This window comes from Tenrec ecaudatus, chromosome 4, assembly GCF_050624435.1.
Source record: "Tenrec ecaudatus isolate mTenEca1 chromosome 4, mTenEca1.hap1, whole genome shotgun sequence".
Taxonomy (NCBI): Eukaryota; Metazoa; Chordata; class Mammalia; order Afrosoricida; family Tenrecidae; genus Tenrec; species Tenrec ecaudatus.
In genome coordinates, this window is record NC_134533.1 from 61,950,517 (window position 1) to 61,966,515 (window position 15,999).

Genomic DNA, 15,999 nt, shown 5'->3' on the forward strand with positions numbered 1-15,999 from the left:
TGCAAATAAGAAATTGCCCCTCCCAAATACCACCTGTGAGTACTGTGCTTTTAAAAACTCATTCACACTCATGAGGGAAGGGGGAGCCGGGAGGGAGGGGAAAAAAGAGGACTTGATGCAAAGGGCTGAAGTGGAGCAAATGCTTTGAAAATGATTAGGGCAAAGAATGTACAGTTGTGCTTTATACAATTGATGTATGTATATGTATGGATTGTGATGAGTTGTATGAGTCCCTAATAAAATGTTAAAAAATTTAAAAATAAACTCATTCACGATGGATCAGTCAACAATGTCTTTAAAACAAAGACTGTCAGCATGCGGAAAACTAGTTGGATGGAAACATTCACTGCCCTTGAGTCGATTCCACCTCCGACTCATAGTGAGCCTGTAGAACTGCCTCTTTGGCTCCGAGGCTGTAACTCTTCACAGGAGTACAGGCACAGCCTCATGTCTTTTGAGGAGCTGCTGGTGGGTTTCAACTGCTGACCTTGTGGTTCCCAGCTCAATGCTAACCACGCCACCAGAGATCCTGAGGGTGAATACTGAGAATGCTCACAAATTGTGAAATGGGAACCTAAACTGCCGTGTAAACTTTCACCATACAAAAAATTTTAAAATTACACAAACACACACACATGGCACATAAATTATCTTACCTGAAACTGATCACCTATTCTTTCTCCTAGGTGGGTCCTGTCAGTGATTGGGCATAAACCACGTAAATATCTCAAATCTGACTGTCTAGGACTGACACTGACAAGTGCCCCATAGGGTTTCCAGGGCTGTAAAGAATTTAAAGTCATTTTACTGGGGACTCTTACAGCTCTTTTAACACTCCATACATCCATGTATCAAGCACATTTGTACATACGTTGCCATCTTCCCTTTCAAAATCCAGGGCTGTAACTCTTGAATAAGGACTCAGATTGTCACATCTTTCTCTCACAGAGCAGCTGGTGGGTTTGAACCGCTTGCTCTTCAGTTAAGCAGCCAAGCATTTTAACTACACACAACAGGGGTTCCTGTAACTGTATTATAAAATAGGGGAAACAATGAATTCTGAAGCTGGTACCTCAAATTACGGTGAATACAGTAGCTAACCCTATACACAGATCAAAGTGTGTATTAGTTTGTGTTACCAATGGTGAGATGGTTTTCTGGGATGATGAGCAAATTCTGGGCAAAACCATGTAAGCGCTGATTTATACAGTAGTTGGAACCCTAAATAACTAGGGAATAGAGAAGCTACAAAAAATAGGGGGAAACGAACTAGATAGGGGAGGGGAAACTATGTGTCAAACGGAATTAGTTTTTTATCTAGATTTTGCGTTGTGTAGAACCAGCCGTTCCAGTGCAAGACAGCTAGTGTTCTCTGGGGACTTCCCCTCCGTGACTGGACAAAAATGCTCCGATAAACAACCATCTCAAGTCCCCAGAGCAGTGTCCCAGTGGGCTGGTGCCCTCCGGAGAGGCTGCCAAAACGGGCCCCACCGGATTATAGGCGACAGCAGCTTAAATTGCCAGAGGGGCCCGGAGTCACTTTTTCTGAAAAGGGGCGGCTCGTCGCCATCTGGACCGTGCGGAGACCACACCTGTTGGGAAAGGCACCGGGCGGCGGCGAGGTCACGCTCCCGCCTCTCGCGCAGGGCGTCGTGGGCGGGCCCGCCGGAAGCGGCTGCGGGAGAGGCGGGGCCAGGGCTTGAGTGCCCCGGAACCAGAACCTTCCGTCCTCAGGAAGTGCCTCGCCGCAGGCCCCGAGCACGTCGCGGCTCCTCCCGCCAGCTTCTCCGGCCCTGCAGTGTAGGCGAAGGCTGCACACCTCCGGCGGGTGCGCGCGCCGGACGGCTGGTTCCACAGCGCACTGACTCACAGCGACCCCACGCGGTGGACGGCCCCTGCGGGTTTCCAAGGTAGAACTGGTTAACTCTACCAAGGCTCCTTAGAGCTGCAATATATGTGCGCATGGGAAATATTATGTAGCAGGCTCCCATTAAGATTGCTTCTGCACTAAAGTGCGGACCAAAAAAGGTCTCAACTCACACCCAATAGGTTCGAAATTGGGGGATGTTTTGCAATTCTTTAATCACTAGCAGGTGCCCATATTTAGAAGTAGCAGAATAGAGATAAGGGGGGGGGTTGTCTCTCCCATACCTCCACAAGGCCCCCTACAAGAGGTTGGGAGAAAACCAGGCATTAAACACCTACGAAGACCTTTATGGGGCATGCTCCAAGCCTCCCAAGCCAGGTGTGCCACCACGCCTCCCCTGCCGGAGGTATGTTACCCTGGCCAAGGGAACTGTCTCTTTCCACTTTACCTAGCTTCTGTCCTCGGGCCAAAAATTTCTCTTTGGCCTGAGGTCACCACGTGTGGGTGAACAGTCCATGAGGTTGCCTGTGTTCAGTTGTGGGCCCCAGCGTAGTTTGGCACACTTCCCTGAAATAGCCTGTACTTTTTGACTGTAAAACACGAAACTTATGCCCATTATAAACCAGGTTTCAGTGTGAATTCTCACGCAAAGCCAAGAACCAAGGCATTACCTACCAGACCTCAATGGCTTTTAGTTTAAATAAGCACACATGGAAGTACACCAGCCTGTGTGATCATGAGGTGTCCAGGGGGTTGTTAGAAGATCCAAAACATGATACCAAGGGCTCAAATGAAAAATGTTTTGGAACTGTTAATGGCGATGTATGTAGAAGTGTGCTTAATACAATTAGATGGATTGTTATGACTTATGGGGTTGGAAACCCAAAGCCTATCTGCAAACAATTGGTCATGCCCTCACAGAAGTTACCAGGGTACAGTATAACAGACAAAACATTCCTCTAGTTCTTGAATGCTTCCCCACCACTTACCATCATGATCCAGTTCTATGAATCTGGTCAGACTGGATAAAGAGCTCTCAATGCATGCAACTTAGGACAGATAATCCCTGCAGAGCAATACATGGGAATCATGAGGGTGGGATCCCATCACAAGGTTGGATATTCAGCAGCCCCAGGAGAATGAATAACAGAAATGTGGGTAAAGGGAGACAAGACCATGTAAGATGAAATTACATAGTTCAAGATTGGGGGAGGTAAAAAATGAGCTGACAACAAGGGCTCAAATAGAAGATATTTTGGAAATGTTGATAGCAACCTATTTGTACAAGTGTGCTTTATAGAATGTTGGATTGCTGTAATTTATAAAAGCCCCCCCCCCAATAAAATAAAAATTTTAAAGGATCTGAGCTAGAGATCATTGTGAATCTCTATGCCTGAACGGTCATGTCAAAATGTTAGTGGATTTGAGCTCAAAAGATGCACTGGCATAAAAGTGGGCTTGAGGTTTAAAACTTGCTTGTTCCAGACCCTCATATCATTAATTACACAATGCATCTAATCTTCCACACCCTTACATAAACCAAACCAGTCAAATATATCATGCCACCAGGGATTCTTTAAACTTTTCTAATGCAGGCTCATATGCCAGCTTCAGAAAAACTTCAGCCTGTACTTTGTAAGCTTTCAGTTGCTCAAGTGGCATTAACAAGCTACCCAAATTCAGCATTCACAACCCACCAGCTGCTGGAAGATGAGCCTCTGAATGCAAACAGCCTCCTGAATCCCAGAGGCAAGTCTATGGTCAGTTGGAACCAACTTGAAGGCAGGTGTCTCATGAATTCCTGGAATGGCTTAGCAGTCGCCCTGTGATGTGTGGACCTGTGTTCCAAAGGCTAAGTCCTCTAGTCCTTTGGAGCCCCATGGTGCGTATGTACATTACTCTCCCACTCACTATAAACATGAGCAGGTGTTGCAAGTAGACTGCAGTTTTAACAGGTAAAATGCCCACTTTATGGGAGTTTGGAAAATGCTCCCAGCCTCCTAAGTACTGGATTATCACTACCATAGTTTGAGCACTCTGCTGGAAACACGGGTTGTTTTACCCTATCCTATAGGGTCACTATGAGGGGCATTGACTAAATGGCAGTGAGCTTTAACTCTTTATGGGAGGACACAGAAGCGTTAAAGAACCTACATTTAGACTATAAGGGAAAAGCCATTTTCAACTTTTAATTAAACCTCCACGTAGCTTCAAGCCACCAGGACACAGGCCCCCCCAACACCCTTAATCTTCTCCTCAGCTCTTCTGCTGAAGAATTTGGCCTTTACGATGACGGGCTGCTTTGGAAGCTTACCCTTCCCCAGAACTTTGTAGTAGCCCTAGAAGAAAGAAATGGACTTGTGTCACACCAGGTTCCAATACTGACAGGTACAAAGCAAGATGCCCACCATTCCCATCTCCCAGGAGCCTGGTGCTGGCAGAGCATGTTTCTGACCTGGGCACTAGTGGAGGCACTGTTTGCCCCACCAGTGAATCAAGGCCAGCAGGTCCTCTCCGAGGACTCTAGCACACCAAGACAAGAGTTGTGTCAGGATGTGACTCTAGTCTCGGACAAAGCACAAACCCACTCAGCCATGCTAGAAAAGGCCTCATTGACCACCAGACTTGCTTAAGGGGCACGAGACAGGCTGGGAATCAAGATTTAAAGAAACTTGAAGTTTCTCATGGGGTCTGAGTTTAAGTCTCTTAAGAGTATGTAGCCTTGAATGACAATCATGCTCATTATGAATTTATTCTACAAGGAATCCAACACTGTTGAACGATGAATATACTCTCCATTAAAAAAGTGGGGAGCCAAGACAAGAAATACCACCTGGTTTGATCCTGGACAATTTAGAATTGACCAATAGATGGAATGACTTAGTAGCTAACTGGCTAAGTACACAGTAGAAGAAATCTGTAAAGGCAGCAAACCAAATCCACTCACCGATCGCACCACATCAATGATGGGAGCAGCTCCAGTCTTATTTTTGGCAGCATTTACCCTGGTCTGCTCACTGACTAAGGTCCACAATTTATCGAGGTTCACAGTTGGGCAGAAGTTCTGGTTCCTCTTCAAGTGGTAATGTCGCATACCGACTTTTCCAAAGTAACCTGGATGGCTGGGGAGAAAAAAAACACCATTTGGTTCACCCAGTCAAGAAGCTAGGCTCATCACCAAGTCAGTGGGCCCCACAGTGGTTACACAGGAGTGTAGTGTTATGACCAGCTTTTTAACAAGCAGCTAATATGTGGAGGCAAGGCCCCATCTCATTTCATGGGCCCAAAATGGGAACTCTAACTTCACAGTAGTTTATAGAAATTGCACACCCTGTTAACAAAGCTTGCCTAGGTATCAACCTGAGGCATGTCGCTAACCTGGTGACTGACTGTGCCACGAGACGCACAGCCAGTGAATAAGGTCAGCACTTACTCTCCGAGGGCTCTAGCACACCAAGGCAATAACCAGTGCCCAAGCGTGACTCTAGCCTCGACCACAAGGTCTCTTGGTTCCCAAGTGTTTAAAACCAGCCATTAAGAACAGCATGTGTGCGCTGCAAGAGGCTTGCCCCTTACTGGGGAGCTGAATGAATGAAGCCAGCCCACTCTGCCATTACCCCAGAGGGGCTGGACCAATTAGCAGTGAAAAGAGGCCACTCACTATTTGTCGAAGTTGATCCTGTGATGATGCAAGCCACCAGCATTACCCCGGCCTCCTGGATGCTTCCTGTGCTTCCCTGCCAGAACACAAAGCTACATGGTCCCTCATGTTCCCAAACGTATGTGCAATCAACACGAATCCTTTCCCCACAGCAATGCCTTCAAGACGCTGCATTAAAAATGTCTGCAGTTGTCTACGGCAAAGACACGGCTTTCCACTCCGTAGTTATACTTGTCCACAACATGGGGTTTTTTTCAGTATGTATGAGACCAAGCGTCCCTGGGCTGCTACATTAACTAGCAGACAGGGATAGTTAAGAAACAACTTCACTTTGAGCAGGGGGAACGACAAAATAGCACTTAACAGCTATATTGTAGTCTAAATCCTGCTGTCGCAGTACTCTTAAACCAACTCAACACGGTACTCCCAACCCGATTTGTATCTACCACTGACGGGGCAATTCTCACAGTACTAACCAGCCTCTCAAAAGAAATCAATAGCTGACGGCTCGATCCCATCAGAATCTCTACTAAAGAGTTATCTCGCCCAAAGCTCTACTAAACCACTTCTAAACCACTTACCTACTTCCTTCTAGACTAGCTAGGGCGCCGGCACCACGGGCCCAAGACCGCCCGGAGATGTCCGCACTTACCGATGCGGCCGTGGCCGTGGCTCACGTGGCCCCTAAGTTTCCGGGTCTTCCTCAGTCTGGAGGGCTGTGGGGAAACGGAAGCTTAGCAGTCGGTCAGCTTCAGGGAGAAGGGGCGCAGCTTTCCAGGCTGCGAGGTTCGGCAAAACCATGGCGGTGGGGGCTCAATCAGGGCTGCGGCCCGGGCCTCCTGCCCGCGTGCCCGAGATCCGCACCCCACTGAACACGCGGCCGCGGGCTAACCCCATCGCGCTCCCACGCCGGCCCCCACCAAGCACGGGCTGGAACAACCGAGCCAACGCGGGAATCGGAGGCTGGGAGCAGAGGTCTGCTACGGCGACAGCGGGGCGCAAGAACTACCTACCATGTCGGCGGCCGCGACGAAAGAGAACGGAGCTTGGCGAAATCTCGCGAGGTACCGATCACGGGGGCGGGCCGAACGCCCACTTCCGGCCAGAGGCGGGGTCTCGGGCGCGCCTTCCTCCCAGCCGCGCGGCCGCGTCGTGCGCGCCTCCTCTTTCCGTCTCCGTCGACTTTATTACGCAATCCCATTAGCCTTTGCGGCCGGGACCCTCCTCCGGGCCGCTTTGAGCGCAGCCTCCCGGGAGCTGGGCTCTCGAGGAATTCGGGTTGGCGGCTCCGTGGTGCTTGTTGTCGCAGCCTAGGCGACCCGGGCCTCTGCCGGACGTTTGGCCCGGAACCGCTACACCGACCCGGAAGGCTCTTTCCCAAGTGCCCAGGCCTTGGTCGCCCCGCGTGCCTCACTCAGTTTTCGGGGTTTTCCACGGCCCGGCGGTAGCCCTTGCTTGTCTGCCCCTCGGCCGCGGCGAGGTGCCCGCCCGCGTTCGACTCTGCCTCCCCACCCTCAGCACCTGCCCGCCCGCTCTCCTGAGAGCACGGCCGCGTTTCCTTTCTCCTTGCTCCGTCGTTCTAGGCGTCTCCGTAGTTCGAACTACGACCTATACTGCAGAAGTTTAATGGAAAGGACCATCCTCTCCTGGTCGTTCAGAATTCATATTCTTTCCAGTTTCAGCTTGTCTTCTCCCTGTGGTTTTCCACAGCCCTCCTCACTTCCATGCTGAACGCACTCGGCTCGGAAGCCGTCTAGACCCCCTTTCACCTTGTAAATTATCGGTGGTCTCTTTGGAAAGTGTGTAAACCCACGAAGGCCCCTCAGGGAGCTGGCTGCAGTCTCTGTAACTTCAGGTGACCAGTACAGGAAGGATGTGAGCATTACCCCGGGTGGCCCCTCCCAAATGACAAAGGTACCTCCTGACATAAACTTAAAAAATAAAACCACTGCAGCCGATCGAATCGGTAGCAAGAATCATAGCAACCCTTTGGACAGGGTAGAACTGCCCCTGAGGGTTTCTGAGACTATACTCCTTGACAGGAGTAAAAAGCCTCATCCTGCTGCAGATGGCTGGTTGTTTTGAACTCCGGACCTCGAGGTTAGCAGCCCAACTCATAACCACGACCCACCAGGGCTTAGCTATATAATAATTAAGGTTCCTTTCTGCCTGAACACTGTAGCCCGACAGCTTGTGATGCATCACATTCTTGTTGGTTTAGCCAGTAATAGCATGTTTCTTCTGTTTTTCTGAGTTGCAGCAGATTTTGTTCTTTTATCTCAAGAGGCATCTGGTTGCTCTATGGTCCTTTTGTTCATATCCTTTAAATAGTTTCTCCAGCCTTAATGTTTTAATTTTCACCTAACTTTACTTGACACCTGGGATGCCTTCCTCTTCTGGCTTAGAGGACCCATGCCCAACCTAGAAGGAGCCTTGATGGTGCAATGTTTACCTGTTGGGCTGCTAGCCTCAGGGTAAGCAGTTCAAAATCACTGGCCGCTTTTCAGGAGGATGAGGCTTTCTGCTCCCGTGAAGAGTTACATACAGTCATGGAAACCCACAGGGGTAGTTCCCACCCTGCCTTGCAGGGTCCCTGTGAGTCAGAATCGACCCGATGGCTGTGAGGTTAGTGTGTGATCCCAACCTAGGCCCAATGCAAGCATCTCCCTTTGTCAGACATTTCCAATGCAGCCAGTCACAATTGTTCACTTCTCCCCTTGTGCCGTCCACAATCTAACTCTGCATAATAAGTCTTTCCTCCTAGACCAAATTCCTTAAGGACCCCAAGACGATGTTTTTTAGTTTTGTATTCCCAGTTCCAGACATGCCATATATGTTCAACAGATGATTGCCGGATGAGTAATGAATGTACTTATCCTCACCTCCATGTAGTGATAGAATTAAAATAATTTGACAGCCAGTTCGCTGTCCTAATGAGCATTTAAAATATTAAAAATTATAAACAGGTGTATTATTTCAACATGATATCAGAACACTGCTGTTGTGCAGATGAATGTTAAAAAAGAGGAGTATAAATTTGTGATTTCCACAACGAGCGGCTTGCTAGCTGCCCACGTTAGAGAAAACCCTGATTACAAGTGCCATTTTAACAACTGGTTCACCAAACTCAACAAACAATTCGGTATCAGTTCTGTTGAAGGAGTGCTAGCCAGCTGAATCCCACCACGACCACCAGGTCTTCATTACTGCCCCCCCAAATGAGCCAATTGACTACCCTGCATCGATTCGGACTCATGGTTACACTATACGGACAAGGTAGGACTGCTCCTGGGAGTCTCCAAGACTGTCAGTAGAAAACCACATCTTTCTCTGGCTGGTGGTTGTGAACTGTTGACCTTGCAGTTAACAGGCCAACTCGGAACCCCTCCGCCACCAAGGCTCCATCTTCATTCATAGTGGTAGAGAGCTGTTCTTCAATTGAGTCTGCTCCTCTCATTTCTCATACCACTTCTGTCGTGTTCTACCACTTTAATTTCTTTTTCTGAAAAAGCTCTTGCCTTCTTCCTGCCTCTCCTACTTTCTGTTCAGGTTCTTCTGACTTTGCCCTCTAGCGTAAGGTGACCAGAGTTTAACATTGGTAATGGGGGACACCATTGATAAAACCCATATCCTGGTGAAATAGCCACATGGCAGCTGAAAACCGCATACCCTAGCTTGTTGTGCATTCTTTCCAAAAATAGGGACTTTTAAAAAAATGCCGTGGGATGCGGGAAAAATTGTTAAAAATCGGGACTGTCCGCCCAAAGCAGGACGTCTGGTCGCTTTAGTCAAATGTTGCTGCTCCTCAAGCTTCTATCTTTGCCCCTCTCATCTTTTCACAGTGCAGTGTTACTGGCCACACTCATCTGGGGAGACTTCCCATCTCTGTTTCTGAACTCTACATCCCTATAATCATTTAATTACAGGTTAGTGTCCTTGGACATGCTACAAATAAGTACCTGAAGAACTGAGTCTTCCCTGCTTGATGGTGCCTTTCTGGTGTTCTCTATCTTGGGGTAGAGTGCCACCATATTCTACTAAATCAGTAGTCCTCAAACTACGGCCTGCGGGTCACATGCGGCACACTGGGTGTTTTTGCCCCCCTCTTTTTACTTCAAAATAAGATATGTGCAGTGTACATAGGAATTTGTTCATAGGGTTTTTTTAAAAACTAAAGTCTGGCCCTCCAATAGGTCTGAGGGCCAGTGAACTGGCCCCCTGTTTTAAAAGTTTGAGGACCTCTGTACTAGATAATGATGCCAGTGAGACCTCAAAATTGTTCCAAGCTCTCTTCTAGTTCACTGTCTTCATCCTCTTTTGTTTCTATAAAAGCACAAGTGCCACTGCCTTCCTTCAGGCCCTCACGTCTTACCTGGATATTGAGCACCCGCCTTTCAGTGGTCACTCTACCTGCATTCTAGCCCTCTTCCCATCTTTCCCCCGTTCAAGGTAAATCTCACCCAAAGTCCAATGCATGGCTCGTCTGTCTGTCCAATCTTACCTCAGCTTCTCCTCTATGGAAGTGCTCTATTGCAGTCGAACGTACATCCTTATTGCGTTTGCTCTTGTCGGTTCTCATGCCCCGAGTGCCCATTCCCTTCCTAACCACGTATCCCAAAGCTTCCTCTACTCAAGGCCCACCTCATAGTCACAGGCACAAGAGCTCCTGGCAGTTTATAAAGTGCATCTCCCACGAGAGCAGCACCACGGGCTCTCTTTTATGAACAAACCAAGCCCAGAGAAGTTGAATGATTTGCCCAAGGCTACATGAGAAGAGCTCAAGCTAGACTTACCTTTTCTCTCCTAAGCCACCTGCTTTTACCTCAGTGACCACTCCCTCTCTGACCTCACAGCATTGTGGTTTCCATCACCCCTGAAGTCCTTGATCACAGTCCCTGTGGCCAGCAGAAAGAGGGGCTTTGAAGTTGGGGCAGGGTCTAAGAAGAGATCATCCTCAGGCTGAAATAGGACTGGCTCGTAAAGTCCACAAGTGATGCGTTGTGCTACCTGTAAAGTTCCCTTGGCGGATGGTCTGTGAATGGAGGTAAGTTGGGCAGAGCCTTGGGAATGGAAGGTAACCCCCTGTTGTCTTGTCATAAAGCGAGGACCAAGACTGGCCAGGGGCTGGAGATAGTGTTCTGAGTGTGCTTCCGGATAATTTGCCAGGCTCCTCTTAAAGAGGAGGGATATTCAGTCTCTCAGGCCACCTGGCTGAGTGAGAGGCCACCTCAGTGCCTGGCATTCTTCTCATTGAGCCTTTGATCTTTAAGGTGGAGAGAATGCCCTGAGCATTTGTCTAACTTGGTTTTCTAACCAGCTCTCTCTCCATCACAGAGTCCTGAGGTGGTTTAATAATAGGCACATGTGGGGTTCATTCAGGGTGGGTCAGCTCCGAGAGCAGAGAAGGTTGAGTTTTAGTCCCACCAAAGTGGAGGCGCAACCAGACATTAGTTACAAGGTGACCTGACCCTCCCTGCCAGGCAGCCAGGGCCATGACCCAGGAAAGGCCTCCTCCTCTGTGACATCTCTCCTGAAGCAGGGGGGTGGTCTGTGACATCCCTGGTCTCTGGCCTCTGGGTGTGCCTCCTGCAGAGAGACAAGGCCTCAGAAAAGATCCGTGACAAAGGCCTAAGGGAAATGGTGGCAGGCAGCAGTCTGGCCAGGCAGGTAATATTGGCGAAGCCCTTTCTTGCTACTGCAGGTCTCTCTGCAGGTGCCTCTCCCTCTCATCTCTGGGGCCCTGAGTTCACCATTGGCAACAGCCGTGTGAATGGATCTAGACTCGGCGTCTGCTCTCCGCCTTTAGACTGATTTATTTTATGTACAATAGGCAGAGACAGGTACAGTGAGAACTGGAGAAAACTCAGAAATCCAACTCGATTTGGATTTGAGGGTAGCGGGAAGGCAGTAGAAAGGACAGGACAGCATGAAAGGGAACTTGGAAAGAGCACGTAAGGAGTCAGATCTACAGTGCTGTCTTCATTTCTGAATATCGCTTCTCAGCCCTGTCTACCTGGAGACAGACATCTGCAAAGCCAATGATCACAGTACTCAATGCCTTCCTCCTCGGCTCTGCATTGAGGACTCTGACCATTTTCTACATCATTACCCAGTCTTCATTATTGCTGCTGTTAACGGCTGAAGGGTGGTTTATCTTCAGGATGTGCTATAATTTACCACAACATTTCCCCCCTTTCATGCATCTCCGTTTTTGTTGTTCTGTGTTTTTTGCTACTGGAGACAATGATGCACTGAGCATTTGTGTATAGATATTTTTTCCTTCTATTGAATAACTTGCCTAGGATAAATTCCCAGGGGTGAAATTACTGGAATATAGAGTACAACTATTTATATGATTCATTTGATATTGATTTTTTCAAATGGATTGTACAAGTTTATACAGTTGCAGTATGTATACTTTCCACTTTCATGCCAACATTATCAGGTTTAGGGGTGTTGTGGTTTTTTTTTTTTTATATACTTATAGACTCGAATATAAGCCAACCCGAATATCAGCCGAGGCACCTAATTTTACCACAAAACTGCATTAAAAATATGCTGAAAAACTTGTCTTATACTCAAGCGTATATGGTATGTGACATTTAGGGGGAAATCTATCAGCCCATAAGTGGGGTTGTCTTCAGCACAAAGTAAAAATAATGTAACTCAGAGGTAAGAGCTTTCTAAGAGTCTTTCAGGTGTCCAATTAAAAAAGATCTCATTGTAACACAAAGCAGTTATAGTCCTAGAATTCTGTTGTAAAATGAGAGTAAACAGTGTTTGCTGCCAATGATAAAACTCAACTTCTCGAGCAAAAATGAGACCATTGGAAAACCTAGAGCTGCTGATAGGAGCTTGCCAGTTTCCCCAAACTTACTCTTTTCCTGATGTAATTGGAGGTATTAGGAAGAAGTGTGATTTTTTTTTTGCTATTGTATAATGAAATTTGTTAATATTTGTGGTGGCCTGAATAAATCATTGAACCAGTATTTTCCAAAACACTTGTTTGGTGTTATAAAAGAAAAGGCAAGGCAGAGCAATTCAAAGTGAATGACAGGCCAAAGAATTAGAATTTTATGAGGAAGAAGAGGTCATCGCTGTGGTTTTAGCTTCCACTTAACAATTGCCCCTAAAATACTTGTTGGATTTTGTCGTAGTATCAAAAGAATAGTATCCATATTTATCTGACAACGATATGAAAATACTCCTGGCAGTGCTGCCAACGCCCCGGCGGAGAAACTGAGGTCAACATGGAGTTTGAAATTAAAAGTGGAGACAAAGCTATTTCAGCAATGTGGACAATAAAGTGTGTTGTTGTAGGTGATGGTGCCGTTGGTCAAACATGTCTCCTGATCTCCTACACAACAAACAAATTTCCATCTGAATAGGTACCAGCGGTTTCTGACAACTATGCAGTCGCAGTCATGATTGGTGGAGAGCCGTATACGCTCAGACTCTGATACTGCGGGGCAAGAGGATTCTGAGTTATCCACACACAGATGTATTGCTAGGCTGTTTTTTCAGTGGTCTCGCCGTCCTCATTTGAAAATGTGAGAGAAAAGTGGGTACCCGAGATAACACACCATTGTCCAAAGACTCCTTTCTTGCTTGTTGGAACCCAAATTGATCTCAGAGAGGACCCCTCTACTATGGAGAAACTTGCCAAGAACAAACAGAAGCCTGTCACCTCAGAGACGGCCAAAAAGCTGGTCCGGGGGACCTGAAGGCTGTCAAGTACGTGGAGTGTTCTGCACTCACACAGAAAGGCCTAAAGAATGTATTTGACGACGCAATATTGGCTGCCCTGGAACCCCCAACCGAAGGTTAGCCGCAAGTGTGTGCTGCTATGAAAGGGCCTTTCTGCACAGCTGGTGTCGGCATCATACTAAAAGCAATGTTTAAATCAAACTAAAGATTAAAAATTTAAATTTGTTTTTGCAATAATGAAAAAAAGAGAAAATACTCCTGTTGTTTCCAATGATCTATTGGTGTGAGCCTGGATGTTCCTCATATACTTCAAACAAAGCAATTCTGATGGAAGCAACTCTGGGACACCAGCTGTCGTCTAGTAAGCAGACTTTAAAGAGATTTCCAGGTATCCAGCTGCGGTAGAGAGAGGAGCCACTGCCGCCACCATGTCGGCGCATCTGCAATGGATGGTTGTGCAGAACTGCTCCAGTTTCCTGATCAAGAGGAACAAGCAGACGTACAGCACGGAGCCCAATAACTTGAAAGCCCACAACTCCTTCTGCTACAGCGGGCTGATACACCGCAAGACGGTGGGCATCAGCAAGGGAGCTGTGGTGGTCCTGAAACAGAGGTCAGGCCAGCGGAAACCGGCCACTTCCGACGTGCGGACCACCATTAACAAGAACGCCCGGCCACACTCAGCAGCGTCGGGCACATGATCCGCAAGACCAAGCACCGCCCCGGCCTTCGCGTGGCTGCCATCCGCAGGGCCAGTGCCATCCTACCAGCCATAAGCCTGTGATGGTGAAGAGGCTGTGGACTCGCCCCACCAAGAGTGCCTGAGCACCCCTCGACCAGAGCAATAAATAGAACTGCCCTCAAAAAAAAAAAAAAGAAATTTCCAGAAATGAAAAATATAGCATCACTTTTCTCAATAAGTGTAGTTTTTGAAAATAGTTCGTTTTCCCCCAAAAGGATGTTATTCATGAAACATGTTATGGCAGTTAAATAATTTCCTGTCAACTCGAGTGAAGGGGTGGAAACTAACCTGTCAATTAGGTCATTGCCAATGAGACCTCTGTGTGGGCATGGCCTTCTGAGGATTCTGGGAACTCCTAGTTTCCTTCTGGAGGCAGGACACCCACTCTCCCTTCAAGACATTCCTGTGACAAGCCACATGGAGACACAATGATGGAGCCAGTGTCCTGGAACCGGAGGAGGAACCACGGGGAGACCCATGGGAGAGCTTAGATGCTTCCACTGCCACTGGATCCACAAGACTTTCTGCCCACCGGGCTGTGATCTTCCTGCATTCGACATCATTGCGTGGCTGCGCGAGTCTAAAGAGGAATGTATGGACTAGTATCAGACATATGGGCTAATGATGGACTTATAGACTTCATCTGGACTGGGCTGGGATGTTTTCTTAATATACACTTGCTCTTTGATATAAAATTCTCTCTTACACACATACGAGTCTCCCTAGATTTGTTTCTCTAGTCTACCCGGACTAACACACATGTAATCGTGGTTTTAAATTAATTAATTAATATATATTCTCAAGTTTTCTCACTTTTAATGTCTACTCTGATAAAGAGCAATGGAAATAACCCACAGAAATAAAATCTGTTTGGGATCCTCAATAATTAAAAAAATGTAAAGAGGTTCAAACACCAGAATGGTTGAGAACCTCTGGTTTACAGAAATAAAGCCGGCCACGTTTAAACCTTGTAGCAGAGACTGGTCTTATTCCTGTGGGCCTGCTGCCATGGCTGCTTTCTGGGAAATCACTGCCCTCGGAGCCCCAGAAGGAATCAGAAGTGAAGGGGAGTGGCAAATTGCTGGGCCTTCCTGCTACCAATCTCTCCCAACCTTATCCCCCTTCTTCCTGCCTTTTTCCAAAATCAAATCTTAGTTCTAGCTTGTCCATCAATGAGAGGCAGAGGTAGGTGGGAGAGTCCTTTGAAGGCAAGCAGCCCTGGGTTGCTCTTGTCTTGTTAGGCGCCGTCATAGCAAGCCTAGGTGTCACAGAACGAAACACCGTCCGCCTGCGCCGTCCTCACAATACTCATGTGTGAGCCCACTGTTGCAGCCACTGTGTCAGTCCGTCTTGTTCAGGGCCTCCTCTTTGTCACTGCCCCTCCACTTTACCAAGCAGGATGTCCTTCTCCAGGCACCGATCTCTCCTGAAAACATGCCCAAAGTACGTGAGACGAAGTCTCCCCATCCTTGCCTTTAAGGAGCATTCTGGCTGTACTTCCTCGGAGACAGATTTGTTTATTCTTTTGGCAGTCCACAGTACTTTTAATATTCTTCCCCAGCACCATAATTCAAATGCATTGATCCTTCTTCAGTCTTCCTTAGTCAATGTCCAACTTTCACACGACTGGAAATACCATGGTTTGGTAACAGCCTTGCTTTTCAGCACTCTAAAGATTTACTCAAGGCCATGTGTCATTTGATCTCTTGACTGCTGGTTCCAGGAGTATTGTAGTGGATCCAAGCAGAAGGAAATCTTCTTCTTCCATCTTTTCTCCATTTTCATGATGCTGCCTATTGTTCCAGTGGTGAGGATATGGGCTTTCTTTACATTGAGTCCTATAGATACACAAAGCCCACAGCCACTTCCCTGGGGTCCATAGAGAGATGCTACACTCACTTTGGATCCAAGTGAGCGGCTGAGGTTGGGCCATGCCTTGGGGCCTTAGCCTCCAGCTCTAGAGAAGGACAAGGCAGAGACTTCCAAGGACTTGCTTGTTGTGGGATATAAACAGACTTTCCC

General features: G+C 47.6%; 2 protein-coding genes, 3 non-coding genes and 2 pseudogenes across 5 annotated transcripts in view; 3 read left to right on the forward strand and 4 right to left on the reverse strand.

Annotated features, from left to right (window-relative positions):
- Positions 1-4,036: 4,036 nt before the first annotated feature.
- Positions 4,037-6,627, reverse strand: RPL27A (ribosomal protein L27a). The gene is made up of 5 exons (XM_075546121.1): positions 6,542-6,627; positions 6,181-6,244; positions 5,529-5,604; positions 4,815-4,989; positions 4,037-4,206 (listed from the first exon to the last, which is right to left on the reverse strand). The coding sequence occupies exons 1-5, from the start codon at positions 6,542-6,544 to the stop codon at positions 4,078-4,080; spliced, it is 447 nt and encodes a 148-aa protein (XP_075402236.1). The 5' UTR covers positions 6,545-6,627; the 3' UTR covers positions 4,037-4,077.
- LOC142447622 (small nucleolar RNA SNORA3/SNORA45 family) lies at positions 4,310-4,439 on the reverse strand. The gene has a single exon (XR_012784291.1). It is a non-coding gene; the product is annotated as a small nucleolar RNA SNORA3/SNORA45 family (small nucleolar RNA).
- Positions 5,233-5,362, reverse strand: LOC142447623 (small nucleolar RNA SNORA3/SNORA45 family). Its single transcript, XR_012784292.1, has one exon. It is a non-coding gene; the product is annotated as a small nucleolar RNA SNORA3/SNORA45 family (small nucleolar RNA).
- LOC142447588 (small nucleolar RNA SNORA63) lies at positions 5,788-5,919 on the reverse strand. The gene has a single exon (XR_012784262.1). It is a non-coding gene; the product is annotated as a small nucleolar RNA SNORA63 (small nucleolar RNA).
- Positions 6,628-8,005: 1,378 nt separating the features above from the next.
- The window catches only part of TRIM66 (tripartite motif containing 66), a 71,402-nt gene continuing 63,408 nt past the window's right edge, over positions 8,006-15,999 (forward strand). The window contains exon 1 of the mRNA XM_075546122.1: positions 8,006-10,572. Coding sequence (XP_075402237.1) covers positions 10,567-10,572 — 6 coding nt within the window. The 5' untranslated portion in view covers positions 8,006-10,566. The remainder of the gene's footprint in view (positions 10,573-15,999) is intronic.
- On the forward strand, positions 12,821-13,452 carry LOC142446704 (cell division control protein 42 homolog pseudogene; annotated as a pseudogene).
- LOC142446705 (large ribosomal subunit protein eL28 pseudogene) lies at positions 13,648-14,060 on the forward strand (annotated as a pseudogene).